At 45.1% G+C, this 14,372-nt stretch overlaps 2 protein-coding genes across 3 annotated transcripts; both read right to left on the reverse strand.

The window, feature by feature from the left end:
* Positions 1 to 4,276: 4,276 nt before the first annotated feature.
* Positions 4,277 to 9,543, reverse strand: LOC100284676 (uncharacterized). The gene is made up of 10 exons (NM_001372400.1): positions 9,364 to 9,543; positions 8,805 to 8,856; positions 8,398 to 8,511; positions 8,184 to 8,278; positions 6,086 to 6,164; positions 5,911 to 5,970; positions 5,649 to 5,704; positions 5,008 to 5,113; positions 4,856 to 4,924; positions 4,277 to 4,746 (listed from the first exon to the last, which is right to left on the reverse strand). Exons 1-10 carry the CDS (start codon positions 9,483 to 9,485, stop codon positions 4,684 to 4,686), a joined length of 816 nt encoding a protein of 271 aa, NP_001359329.1. The 5' UTR covers positions 9,486 to 9,543; the 3' UTR covers positions 4,277 to 4,683.
* A 1,139-nt stretch (positions 9,544 to 10,682) lies between these two features.
* On the reverse strand, positions 10,683 to 13,336 carry LOC103640762 (transcription factor TGAL11). 2 transcript variants are annotated; one of them, XM_008664248.3, is made up of 8 exons: positions 13,222 to 13,336; positions 13,051 to 13,134; positions 12,917 to 12,959; positions 12,439 to 12,710; positions 12,084 to 12,323; positions 11,604 to 11,746; positions 11,251 to 11,302; positions 10,765 to 11,175 (listed from the first exon to the last, which is right to left on the reverse strand). In XM_008664248.3, the coding sequence occupies exons 2-7, from the start codon at positions 13,087 to 13,089 to the stop codon at positions 11,251 to 11,253; spliced, it is 789 nt and encodes a 262-aa protein (XP_008662470.1). In that variant the 5' UTR covers positions 13,090 to 13,134; positions 13,222 to 13,336; the 3' UTR covers positions 10,765 to 11,175. The 2 variants fall into 2 exon arrangements, with proteins under 2 accessions (XP_020401602.1, XP_008662470.1); XM_020546013.3 differs by having other exon boundaries at positions 10,683 to 11,302.
* Positions 13,337 to 14,372: the final 1,036 nt, after the last annotated feature.

A 14,372-nucleotide genomic window follows, 5' to 3' on the forward strand; every position in this document is an offset into this window, starting at 1 on the left:
GGTTGGTGATAGTGTCATGGCATGTGCTTAGCTCACTAGATAATTTTTCACATTTTTCTACCTCTAGGGCATAAGCATTCTTAACCTTAACATGCTTTTTATTTTCCTTGATTAGGAAGTCCTCTTGGGAGTCCAAGAGATCATCCTTTTCATGGATGGCACTAATTAGCTCATTTAGTTTTTCCTTTTGTTCCATGTTAAGGTTGGCAAAAAGGGTACGCAAATTATCTTCCTCATCACTAGCATTATCATCACTAGAAGATTCATATTTAGTGGAGGATTTTGGTTTAACCTTCTTCCCTTTGTCGTCCTTTGCCATGAGACACTTGTGGCCGACGTTGGGGAAGAGAAGTCCCTTAGTGACGGCGATGTTGGCGGCGTCCTCGTCGGAGGAGGAGTCGCTAGAGCTTTCGTCGGAGTCCCACTCCCGACAAACATAGGCATCGCCGCCCCTCTTCTTGTAGTATTTCTTCTTCTCCTTTCTTCTCCCCTTCTTGTCGTCGCCCCTGTCACTGTCACTAGATATAGGACATTTTGCAATAAAATGACCGGGCTTACCACATTTGTAACACACTTTCTTGGAGCGAGGTTTGTAGTCCTTCCCCCTCCTTTGTTTGAGGATTTGGCGGAAGCTCTTGATGACGAGCGCCATTTCCTCATTGTCGAGCTTGGAGGCGTCGATTGGTTGTCTACTTGATGTAGACTCCTCCTTCTTCTCCGTCGCCTTGAATGCGACCGGTTGTGCTTCGGGTGTGGAGGAGGTGCCTAGCTCGATGATTTTCTTTGAGCCTTTAATCATTAGCTCAAAGCTCACAAATTTTCCTATGACTTCCTCGGGAGACATTAGCTTATATCTAGGATCACCTCGAATTAATTGAACTTGTGTAGGGTTAATAAATACGAGGGATCTAAGAATAACCTTGACCATCTCATGGTCATCCCATTTTTCGCTCCCGAGGTTGCGCACTTGGTTCACCAAGGTCTTCAAGCGGTTGTACATGGCTTGTGGATCCTCCCCTTGGTGAAGCATGAAGCGACCGAGCTCCCCCTCGATCGTTTCCTGCTTGGTGATCTTTGTCACCTCGTCTCCTTCGTGCGCGGTCTTGAGTACGTCCCAAATTTCCTTCGCACTTTTTAACCCTTGCACCTTATTATACTCCTCTCGACTTAGAGAGGCGAGGAGTATAGTAGTGGCTTGGGAGTTAAAGTGGTGAATTTGGGCCACTTCGTCCGAGTCGTAGTCTTCATCCCCTACGGATGGCACCTGTACACCAAACTCAACAACATTCCATATGCTTGTGTGGAGTGAGGTTAGATGATGCCTCATTTTGTCACTCCACATATTATAATCTTCACCGTCAAAAACGGTGGTTTGCCTAATGGAACGGAGAGCAAAGGAGTACGTTTTGAAATATGGGGATAGCGTAGAGGAATCTTACTATACTTCTTGCGCTCTTGGCGCTTAGAAGTAACGGACGGTGCATCGGAGTCGGAGGTCGATGGTGATGAAGAGTCGGTCTCGTAGTAGACCACTTTCCTCATTCTCTTGTGTTTGTCGCCTCTCCGATCCGACTTGTGGGAAGAGGGTTTCTTCTCCTTCCCCTTCCCTTTGTTGGAGGAGTTTTTCTTCTCCTTCCTCTTGTTGCGGGACTCTTCCGATGAAGTCGACCCGTGGCTTGTAGCGGGCTTGTCGCCGGTCTCCATCTCCCTCTTGGCGAGTTCTCCCGACATCACTTCGAGCGGTTAGGCTCTAATGAAGCACCGGGCTCTGATACCAATTGAAAGTCGCCTAGAGGGGGGTGAATAGGGCGAAACTGAAATTCTCAAAAATAATCACAACTACAAGCCGGGTTAGCGTTAGAAATATAATCGAGTCCGCGAGAGAGGGTTCAAAACAAATCACAAGCGAATAAGGAGTGTGACACGTGGATTTGTTTTACCGAGGTTCGGTTCTCGCAAACCTACTCCCCGTTGAGGTGGTCACAAAGACCGGGTCTCTTTCAACCCTTTCCCTCTCTCAAACGGTCCCTCGGACCGAGTGAGCTTCTTCTTCTCAATCAAACGGGAACAAACTTCCCCGCAAGGACCACCACACAATTGGTGTCTCTTGCCTTGGTTACAATTGAGTTGATCGCAAGAAAGATTGAAAGAAAGCACGATTGCAAAAGCCAAGCGACAAGAGCGACAAATAACACACGGATCACTTTCTCTCTCAAGTCACTAATCACTAATGATCTCTTTTCTCAATTGTGAAACTTGGAGAGATGGAGGCTTTGAATGTGTCTTGGAATGGATTGCTAGCTCTTGTATTGAATGTTGAAGGTTGGAATGCTTGGTTGAAGTGAATGGAGGTGGTTGGGGTTGTATTTATAGCCACCAACCACTTCCTAGCCGTTGCTCCATTCTGCCGACCGCGGACGGTCCGTCCTCCTGGTCCGGACGGTCCGCGCCTGTAGATCAACGGCTGAAAACTCAACGGTCAGCAGTAGCTGCTATATCAACGGCTATATTGCATTTAATGCGACGTCAGATGTCAGATAAAGCCAGTCGCGGACGGTCCGGTCGTGCACCCCGGGCGGTCCGCGAGGACGCTATAATTCATTTTTCGGAATCCGTCACCTTCGGGTTTTTCGGTTCCTCACCTACCGAACGGTCCGCGCCTGAGGCCGGACAGTCCGCGCGAGGTCACGGACGGTCCTTGCTTTTCCTCCGGACGGTCCGTAGTGCAGACTTGGATTTTTGCATTGGTTCTGTCCGAGGGTCATCCTGGTGTTGCGGACGGTCCGCCGCAAGGGCCCGGACGATCCGCGCTTGGTCTGTTTTTCCAAAAAGCTTCTCCTGTCTGGAATAATCTACGGTATTCTGGACAGTCGATTTAGTATAGTTGTAGATGAACCTTTGGCACCTGTAGAACATATAATCTAGAGCAAACTAGTTAGTCCAATTATTTGTGTTGGGCAATTCAACCACCAAAATTAATTAGGAACTAGGTGTAAGTCTAATTCCCTATCAAACTTGGATCACGACCTAGAACTACACCAACAGTGTGTATGTAATGATCCAAAAAGTGTTGTCCTCCACCAATTAATCTCCAACAACCCCCACAACATAAGAACTCGATGGTTCTTCCATAAATCCAACGAGAAGGAGGGAAGAAGCGGAGAACAAAATCGACTAAAAAACACAGGGAGGCACAAACTGTGAATAAGAGTCGAACCGACCTAGTGGAAGGATACAACCACCCTTCCTTTGGATCAAGCATTGAAGCTTACAAACACAGACATGAGTTCAAAACATCTGTGGATCTCGGCTACACCGAGGGATGGAGACTAGAGTTTCTAAGTGCTGAAATAAAACTAGCCTAATGAGATAACCAAAAGAGATGCTGAAACAATTAACCCACCCTTCTATTTATAGATGGTTATTATTACTTTCTAAACTACATCTAGATACATAAAGCATATCCACTTAGCCAGAGCGAAATGGACCAACTCATGAGATTTTGATCTAACGGCCACGCGCTCCACACAAAGTTTCTTTGCCTCGACGCACCCTCTATGATGACGCTACATGTCGTCCCCAATTCCTGCCGAAACCTCCTCCACCGAATTTTGAGACCAAACTTGGTCGAAAACCCGTCGTCCATAACGTTGGGTGGTTTTTCTAGGTTCAACCACCAAACCACTGAGTATCACACCGCATGTGCGTCCCCCACGTCTTGTACACGTGTCCCGCCAGTCCTCGACCGTGGCGGCAACACGGCCCGCTCCGCTACGTCCTCGCGCGAGTGCGTGTCCCAGATGTCAGCCACCATAGTTAGTCACCTGACGACTCTAATCCCTTAGTCAAGTCCCAATGCTCGTTCTTTCACCGCTAACCACCATCCTTGTGCTCCACACCTGCACACCACAAACCGACAGACATGGTTGCACAACACATATATATACTCACGCATCGGTTGGTCTACAACTCAACCTGAGACGCTACCCGTTGACAATCACTCATCACCAACCCGAACCACAAAGGACAAATCAATCTTATGTTTGGCAAACATTAAAATATCCGATGTGATATGAACTTAACTTTAGTCAAGGAACCAAACACCCTCATAGGTTGGACTCTTTCTATCCTATAATAAATTTATGACAAGCCTCTCAAACTTCACTCATCTCTATTTAGCCATTAGTGAAAAAGATTCAATATAAACTTAGCTCTTCCAATTGACCATATCAAAACGGTTACAATAAGCACATCTGATCAGGACCAAGGAGGTCGGTGATTTCGTAATGCTCTTTCTTTTTATTTCATCCAAAGAGAACACCACACTCCACAGCTGAGTTTTACATGCAAACGGATTGTACCAACTTACAGACAATGTCAATCATGTGATGACCTTCCAATGTGATCCCTTGTAACAGGAACCAAATGGGATAATGATGATCGACACCTAACTTCTGTTGCTCCCAGCTGTATATGACTACAAAATATCAAACTGGTTCAGTGACTGTGAGCCCAATTTCAATGCCACCTATGCACATTAGCATGTGCCTTGCCTGCACTTTATCAGCTACAATGGAAACTCCATTTGCAGCAGTACAGGGGGGCTCATAGAGAAGGAACTCAAGCCAAACTTTGAAGTTTCTGGTTTTAATGTAGTACTAGCAAGGTTCAACAACACAACAGTCAATAGCTGTCTTCATCTGTCTCAGGCCTTCGGAGGTAATAACGCAGACAATTGATCAACACCTGTACAAAAGCAAAACGAAGTGTGCAAAGCGAAAATGATGAGGACAGGAAAAAATCACATTTAGTAGAAACGATTATGATGTTTGCTGAAATGACCAAGGAACTAGACCTGAGATGAGGAGCTGTTTAGTTTTGCACCTCTGTAACTCACATGGAACTTGTCCTTCGCAACCAAACCCTGTATACAGTGCCAGATATCATCTGATAGGTTTTACTGGTCTTAGAAACTAGAAAAAGCAAGGGGAGTGGAACATAGCATACTTCAGTATCAATCTCAGCTGACTCCACATCAATATTTGTGTCCGCGATGATCTTGATTATCTCAAGAAGTAGGCCAGGCCGATCGGCTGTCTCTATGTAAAGCATGCTGCAAATTTCAACAGAAATCAATGAGGAAGCAAGTGATGCAGCAGTGTGAACAAAAAAGAGATACACGACAAATTCAGTTTCTACTTAGGTTGGAATGATTCTTGGGAAGGACAAATATGCAATTCTAACATGTTAAGACATATCAGAGTTCAAAGGAACTAAGGATACGACTAATAGGTAGGCTCAGAAAGGTTGATTTGAAGCTGGTTATTAACGAAAAACAAATAATATGCCTCAAAGAATCCTGACTCGGTCAATGGTACATACATTGATACATATTACGTGGCTGTTTGGTTCCTAATTTGCATAATTTTTTCTGTCTAAGGTTAGTTTTTCAATTTGGCCGACTAACCTTAGAGAACCTTAGGGACTTCTGCTAGGATAAAGAAATACACACGGGCAAGCAAACAATAAAGATTGTCATATATATATAACATGACAACACATCATGAAACATGCAAAATAACAGTTAATCTAGAAGTGACCTTCTGTGTTTGGATCAAGCTAAATAAACAGAGCTGACAGAACCAAACCTTCTTTTTGGCCCGTCGTCTTCAACAACTATATGTGTTGCAATATCGATATCAACCTGCCAGTTCAAAGATCAAAGAATGCAAGTTTAGGCTTAATGTATCGAAGGTTGATGCACAACCAATAATATAACAGGGTAAATTTGTAGCTTAATCTTTTAAAATTTTCCATCTCCCTAAAATAGAGGTAATTCACAGATTTCAGTTGAAAAGATTCCTAAACCCAGATAGCGCAGTGCAGCACAGCATCTGAAATTATACTTGCCTTCTTCACAGGAGGTTTTATCCCAAAAAATTCACCCATTGCCAACTTCTCACTTGATTCCTATACAAGGACGACATGACTGATGTGTTAGTTGAATTCAATGAAATAGTTAAAAATAGGTAAAGCAATAAAGATGCAGAGTAACAACTAACACACACAAGAATCTGAAACATACAGGATGATACTGGAGCAGGTTGTTGATGATGGTTAGCCGTATCCTTTCTAACATGTCAGGATCCTCAACCTTGCGCCCGCTAGATACATGCAAAAGGGAGGGGGAAATATTACTGTAAGAACTAATCTTGATAAAAATTCTGCAGGAGACTCTAGAGTCCAAAAGTTTTAGACTCAATAGGATTAAAACCGAATACATGATATGTGACTTCAACACTACTACCCATGAGAAAGGATATGTTAGTTTAGAAGGTCAAGCAATGTCCAGTAAGAATATCTTTCAATATTTAGGGTCAATGCTACAGAGAGATTAGGGTATTGATAAAGTTATTAGACATAGGATCAAAGTAGGGTGGAGGAAGCGGCATCAAAAATCTGGCGTTCTATGTGACAAGAGGGTACCATAGAAGCCAAAAGACAAGTTTTATAGGACGACAATTAGACCTGCTATGTTGTATTGTGTAGAATGTTGGCCTACAAAAAACGTCATGTCAAAAGATAAGTGTTGCGAAAATGCATATATTGTGTTGGATTTGTGGCCATACAAGGGATCAAGTCCGGAATGATGATATATACAGTTTGCTAAGGGTAGCATCAATTGAAGAAAAGTTTGTCCAACACCGATTGAGATGGTTTGGACATGTCTAACGGAGACCTCCAGAGGCACCAGTGTAATGAGAAGAGAAGCAGAGGAAAGCCGAAGTTAATATAAGAAGAGGCAGTAAAAAAGACTTAAAAAGATGAAATATACCCAAAGGTTTAGTCTTGAATAGGAACAAATAGAAAACAACTATCCACATGACTAAATCTTGGTTTATAAAAAAACTCGACTTGCGTGGGTAATACAGCACCCAGGCATTATATTAAAAAGATATTCTCACGTAGGTCGAGAAAACCACCGAACCTCTGTCCCACCCATACACAGCGGAACTGTAGCCAATGTGAGAAATGACTGTGATCGGGACCAGGCTTTGCATGGGACAGACGAGGGGATTTTTTAACCACAGTGGCACAACCTGAAATTCGCTCCCACGGGAAGCCGAACCCAGGATCTGAGTGCTACTCAAACTACCTAACCTAAATTCTTCATGTGGCTTGTGGCGCACGGGCGTTGCTGGACCGCTGACCGGCTGGCAAGGAAAGGCTTGCCTCACCCTCAAAGTTGTCTGTTATGTGACCAGGAGGAAGAAACTATGAATCATCTGCTAGTTTCCTGTGTATTCTCAAGGGAAGTCTGGTTTAATATCCTGAAATCGGTCGGTTTGCAGCACCTCACTCCTAGTCTCAATTCTACTTCCTTTGATGATTGGTGGGAGGAAGTTAGCATGACCCTTAGTAGCCCTTCCAATAAGAAGCTGCGCAAGGGGCTGAACTCCCTTATCATATTAGGAGCTTGGGCCATTTGGATTCATCGCAATCGATGTGTCTTCAACAGAGAGCAGCCTAAGGCTAGCAAGGTCATCAATTGGGTCATGGATGAGTCTCATCTTTGGTGTAGGGCTGGGGCTCGCGGATTATCTGATATCCTTTTACCTCAGCATACTAATCGGGGATTTGGTCTCTAGTATGCTTAGTGTAAGGCCCAGTCGTTCCTTGTACTAGTGCTCCTGCTCATTTTCTTTTTTTTGTGTGGTGTGTAGAGTTGTATGAGGTTCTTTAACACCTCACCCCACCTTTTTTCTACTTAATATAATGATACGCAGCTCTCCTGCGTATTCGAGAAAAAAAAACTTGGCTAGAGGCCCTTTCGGTTTCAACCTTAGTCTACCCCAACTTGTATGGGACTAAAAGGCTCTGTTGTTATTTTTCTATCAAATATCTTAAGAAAACAATATCCTAGCAGAAAAATAGTGCAAACAGTATTTCAAAAAACCCTGCGTGTGCAGGGACAGAGCATAGTTGGAGAAAACTGATCACATGAAAGCTGAATAAAAGGCAACGTAAATGTGCTGAGAGGTCCGAGACTATGTACCTAAGCATTAAAAGTGAATTTAAATGCATATGTTCAAGAATAGCGAATACTCTCTTTAGTTTTCCACATAGACACACATAACTAGATGCTACACATGAAAATAAAACAGTAAGGGGCAAGCACCCACAATCGCATGATGTGGAACTTTGTTTGTGTGACAGCTGAGTCAGTTGCCACACTTCCTTTTGAGACATCAAGGCCAAGGTCCTTGAGAGCTTTCATCTGCAAACAGTGAATACCAGGCAAAATAATTGGCAGATATGACGAAAATGTAAAACAACACAGTTTTGAGCAGCCACAATGTAAAGACAAAGCATCAGTGGTGAATGTAAAATATATACCGTGTCAAGTAATGCCCCCAAACGATCTCCAAAACTTAGCTGCACAATGGTTGCATCACGGTCTGAGTCTTGATCTATCTGGACAACTGGGACTGGGATTGCCTCATCAGATGTCTGGGGTGAGAATTTTACCAAGAATACACGTTAAAAGCAATCATCAATAAATTGAATAGCAGTGTGTGCAAGAATAAAGCACAAGGGAAAATGGAGTTCTTAAAGCAGTAAAGCCAACATTTATGAAGAGAGTATAGCAGTAGCAGAACATATACGCACTGCAGAACTAGTGACAGCCGAATAGACTATAGAAAAGTAAGCAGATTTTACAACAGAGATAGAAGGGGCTTGCTACATTGCCATGAAACCGTGGATGGAAAAGGAGAAAGAAAACCAGTCAGGTGAATACATACCTTCGAAGAAGCTCCCAAAACATTAGTTGAGTTGATAGATTGACAACAAATTCTGGGAAGATTTACAGAAGACACAGATTATTACTAGTACACATAGGGTATATTGCAGAGAAGTGTATTATACAAGACAGATATGTTTAGTACTATCATTTATTATACATAACTATATATAGAAATTAAGAGACGACAGAGTTGAGAGTTGAACTCCCAGAACTTCCCATACAAATCCTAAACTTATCATAGGCGCAGGCTAGACTTGCCATATACCAATCTAACAGATCATCAACCAGACAACTCGGCGAATCCGTTGAACGATGAACCAGGCTGAATTACGTGTCCGGGTGGCATCTCCACTCGGATCGAGAGAGAGATCCACTAGAACAAGAGACAACTAAAGCCGGCACCTACGGAATGATTGCCACTTCGTAACGAGCAACGCAAAGCGCCAAAGCCGCTCAGCACGGAGACTCGATCCCTAGCGAGTCGCGAGCAACATCCGACCAGGACGAGCAGAGCACGACGGCACTGGAACGGACCCCGCGGGGATCAGATCGCTCACCTCCGGGAGCGGGGCAGAGGTCGCGCGGCGCGGAAGCGCAGGTGCCCCCGCGACGGGGTACGGGTGGCAGCGGGGGTGGGGGCGACGGGCAGGAGGCGGTGGTGGGAGGCGGCGAGCGCCATGGGTGAGTGAGTGGGCGAGCACAGCAATCTGGAGCGGGGCGGAATCGAGAGTCGTGCCACTCTGCCCACCGTGACCGTCTCCACCTCCTCGCTTCGGCTTACTGGAGTGGCGTTGGCGTTGGCGCCGGCCGGGGACGGAACGGAAAGCGGGTGGGGTGGGCAGTGGGCTGTCGCCGAACCAGTTTCCTTTCCTCACAAGTGGGCCTGAGCGTGACGTGCAGATATTAAAAATTTACGCGCCACTTGGACTGCATGATTGGACCCGGACTGCTGGATGGGACGGGCCGGGTTTTTATCTGTAAATACTTGCCCAATCCGACGAAAAGCGTAATTCTAGAGTTTAAAATTTATTCTAATATATATATATATATATATACACACTAGCCAGTCGACCATGATTGGCTACGGTTTTTATATATCATATAAATAGTTATTAAAGTATTTATATATCATATAAATAGTTATTAAAGTATTTATTTAAATATAATTATTATTTATTTTAAAAGACTAAGATACGTGTAGTCTGATAGTTAGCCTTAAATTTCTGAAGCTAGGGGTGTGGATTCGAGTGTTAGTTCTGTATTTTTTTTACACAGTATGGTAGCTGCGTAAATAGGGTCGGGTGCTGAGCAGGCGCAATAGCTAACTGTATGAGGCGCTGGGATCCACCGAGTAGTAACTGAGAGAGGGGCGGGAGAACCAGTTAAAGAGCGTGAGTCGGGTTAGAGTGTCAACGTGTCCACAAGGTAGTAGCTGCGAGAGGACCAATCAATCGAGGCGCGTGGGGCGGGCCCAAAGTGTCAGCGTGGAGGGTGAAGCTGTGGTAGCATCAGGTACCCACATTGGGTTCTTAATATAGTAGTATAGATATAGATAAATAGGTATTGAGATATATACATTAAGATATGTGTGGTTTGGTGGTTACCTTAAATGTTTAAGCAAAGGGTGTGAGTTCGATTGCTCGTTTTGTACCTTTTTGTACGGTGCGGTAGCGCGGAGGATGAAGCCGTGGTATCACTACGTGACCACATTAGTTTTTTAATAGAGTAGTATAGATATTAGAGAAAAAAAACTTAATTTCATTTATTTTTTTACTTTATTTCTTCAAAACATAATAATTATGTTTTTATAAAAGTATATATATTAATAATATTGATTTTTTTCATGAAAATTCAATCGACCAACTTCTAACAATAATAGGAAGAACCATTTATATTTCCATCGAACACCGTGGTCTTCCCTCCGAACGACTGCTCAGCTCGGGTGTTAAGATAGTGCATTGATAAAGATCGCATCATAATAACCGGATCTAGTTAAGATAGTGCATTGGCAATCCTCATGGGTGACTAGAAAGTGACATGGTCATAGAGATTGCTAGTAGATATGCCGTAATCAACCAGCAATTATCTGTATGAGTTGCCGACTGCACCCACTAGCTAGGCAGAGCTACTTTTGAGAATTGAGACCAGACAGAACCAGAAGAACGTGCAGTGTACTGGGCACGGCTCCAGTGAACAGAACAATTTTTCACGTCCTGGAAACTGCTCCTACAGGTTCCGCACGTTTTCAGACGGATCATTTCCCTGTTCTAAAGCTTGGTCCATTCCCCAGATCTCTTCAGTGCCTCTCAGATATATCTGATGGCATCCAAAACCTCTCTTTCCACTTCCCAGTCGTTTCTCCCTTGCTCCTGAGTCAGAAGGTTGGTTAGAGCTCCGAGTCATGCCTGAATCAGAAGGACGGAAATTGGCTTTGGGATGCCTGCCTATGCTGCAGCGCTCATCTCCCCACAGTCGCCTTCATCTGCAACCAGTATCCTGCACGCCATACAGACACCAGCAATAGTAAATTGGTGAGAGGAAGCATCTTGGAAAGATATATAATTATATATGCTACAGCTCTTCAGCTAATTATTTTAGTAGGAAACATCATGGTAAAAATAAATTTATCCTCTATCCAGAAGCCCCGGCTCACTGTGTATAAATTAATTAATGTGTACTTGAATCTGTTCAGTCATTAGTGAATACTGCCTTCAACAGCTAGAGCTTAGATACAATCGTAAACCAACCAACTGAAGCTAGGGGGGACTGACAGTTGAAGGAACTGCATGGTGCTTACTCTCGAGGCCGAGAAACCCAGAGGGAGCTTAGGGCGCGCAGGCGGTTCTGGTACCCGGCGATGGCAAGGAAACAGCGAGCTGCCTGCCGAACTGTCAGAATCCGGCGCATCTGATGAAGAGTCTGCTGCCTCAAGTTATCAGCCTGGGAAATCATACTCCTAGCTTTAGCACACATATGTTGCAGGAACATCGGACACAGATGCATTCCAAAAACTCTTCATTACTTGCTTAGTTGACAAGCCATATTTCTCTACAAGCCTATTAGATATGAGTGAGCATAGTGTTGGATAATTTAAACTAGCTTGACATGATCTAAAAAGATCTTCTTTTTTTTTTTGCGAGCGCGATCAGACTAGAGATTCTTTTCAACTCCTGGAAATCCTATCAGGTGGTTACTTGCTCATCTACAAAGTTTGAGTGGAGGACTATGTAACACTGTCATAATGGTCAAGAATGAGGATTTGATGTGAAACCGTAACCTGTATCACAAAAACTTCAAGGCTGGACAGCTTGCCAAGGGCAAGGGCCATTTGACCCATGAAGCTCATGCTGGTGTCGTCGATCAGCGATCCGTTGGCCATGGTGTCAGCTAGTGACTGATGCAGCTGGTCCAGGCCCTGGGAGAGAGCTTCCTCTGCCTGCTGTGACGACTGCTTAAGGTTGCATATGCCTACCAGTTGCTGCTGCTCGGTCAGGGGGTCTAGCTGGGGCAGCAGCGTCTGCAGCAACATGGAAAATTATATGTACTCAGATTAGGCACCTGATCGAGCTGGTGTAGTGCAGGCAGCTTGACATCAGAAGATGTTCTACACAGATTATCAGACGAATCCATACCTTGACCAGATCCGATGGCCTGAATCCACCCATCCAGAGGAAGCACCGCTCGGCAGGGGTCGTCCACGCCCCGGTGATGACGTGGAACACGTCGGACTTGGCTGCTGAAGCCTTCAGCCTGAACAGCTCGTCGTGGTGGGTCAGGGTGTCATCCACGATCGCTTGGAGATCACCGTCGGGCAAGTGCGCTTGCAGAGCTCCTTGTAGCTCGGCCTTGCGCTGGCCTTGGTCATCCAGCCAACGGGCGTACTCCGCGTCGATCATTGCCGCGCCTGCATGCACATGGATGGCGAGACAAGTGGACTATAAAACAATTGTTGTTTGCTTCTATTCCACAAATGAGATCGAAAGGGTCTCCACGTGAGAGAGTGCTCATCAGCTTAAGTTTTTTAGATTGAAGTGGTGGGTACAAGAAGCTCAATTATAAGTCATATGTACGACAACACATAAGAACATCAACAAGCATCAGATTAGGCACCTGAGCTGGCGTTTGCACCTGGAGCTCCTCCAAGAAAGACGCCCTGGAAACACATTTCATCGATCCAGATGTTCAGTTAATAGTTGAAGGGGATAGTTAAAAGGCAACACACAGGCCTAGAAACTATAGCATACCTGGGGCTGGGAGTGTGCTCTCTGCATGTCCCGTTCCATTTGGGCAAGCTTCAGCTTGCTGCTCTCAAGCTGCTGGATGTAAGCCTACAGCACATTGACAAAACTAACAGTCAAGAAGTCGGCAACTCACTGTTCGATTCGGTTTGTAGGTAAATGACGCTCAATACTCACCTTCTTTCGCAGCCGGCTTTTGCGCGCAGCTTCTCGGTTCTGCGCAAGCCTTCTGATTGTCTGCGAAGTTTGGCGTAAACAATATGTAGTAGGATATTAACATTCACACGCTACATCAACCAGAATTTTTTTTTTAAAAAAAGGCAGTAGTGCACCTGTGTACGTTTGGTGGAAGCCACCCACTCTTACAACAGACAAAACCTGGTTTTTTCTTTTTGTTCGTGTTGCTGTCACGCCCTAACTTGCGAAGTTTCTTTCGGTTAAGTGTGAATCATGCAGTTCATATATAATGTTTCCAAAGTTCATATATATCAACTGACCAGAAAGTGCTTTAAGCGCCACTGACCCAAAGTTGCCATTATTTAAGCATCAGCAGCTGACTCATTTCTATTTGGGCACAATTCTGTAAGCTAGATACAAAATAATATTGTAAGCGTACTAGCTTGTCGTATTGTCTCCTTTTGCAGCACCAATGACATTATAAGGAACGAGAATCTTACTCTTATCGAGAGAATGACACTATGAGTTATGACAATTTTCATTTTATTTTCCACACACTACTTGTCGCCGTTTCGACCCCGGGAGGTCCCTGGACCGACGAGTAAATTGTCGCTGCGTGTCCCAGCCCAGATGGGTCGGCGCGAGACGGAACACAAAGGGAACAATAAGGGGAACCGCGACTCGTGTTGTCCTGCGCCCAGGGCGGATGCGCTTGCAGTAGGGGGTTACAAGCATTCGCGAGGGAGAGAGAGTGAGCCGGTCCGTCAGCCCGTCCTCCCGCGCGGCCACCTTCTCGTACGAGGGCCCTGGACCTTCCTTTTATAGATGTAAGGAGAGGGCCCAGGTGTACAATGGGAAGTGTAGCAATGTGCTAACGTGCCTAGCAGAGAGGAGCCAGAGCCTTATGTACATGCCGATGTGACTGTTGGAGAGGTGTTGGCGCCCTATTCATGTGATGTCGTGGCCGTCGGAGGAGCGCTTAAACCCTGTAGAAGCACAGCTGTCGAGGCTGTCGGGTCCTTGCTGACGTCTCCTTGCTTCCGTAAGGGGCTGAGGACCGCCGTCGTCATGGAGCACACGTGGTGCCATCATTACTTGTTTTACCGGGGCGAGCCAGATGGGACGTCGGTCTTGTTCCCCGTAGCCTGAGC

Source organism: Zea mays, chromosome 10 (genome assembly GCF_902167145.1).
Source record: "Zea mays cultivar B73 chromosome 10, Zm-B73-REFERENCE-NAM-5.0, whole genome shotgun sequence".
Lineage (NCBI taxonomy): Eukaryota > Viridiplantae > Streptophyta > Magnoliopsida > Poales > Poaceae > Zea > Zea mays.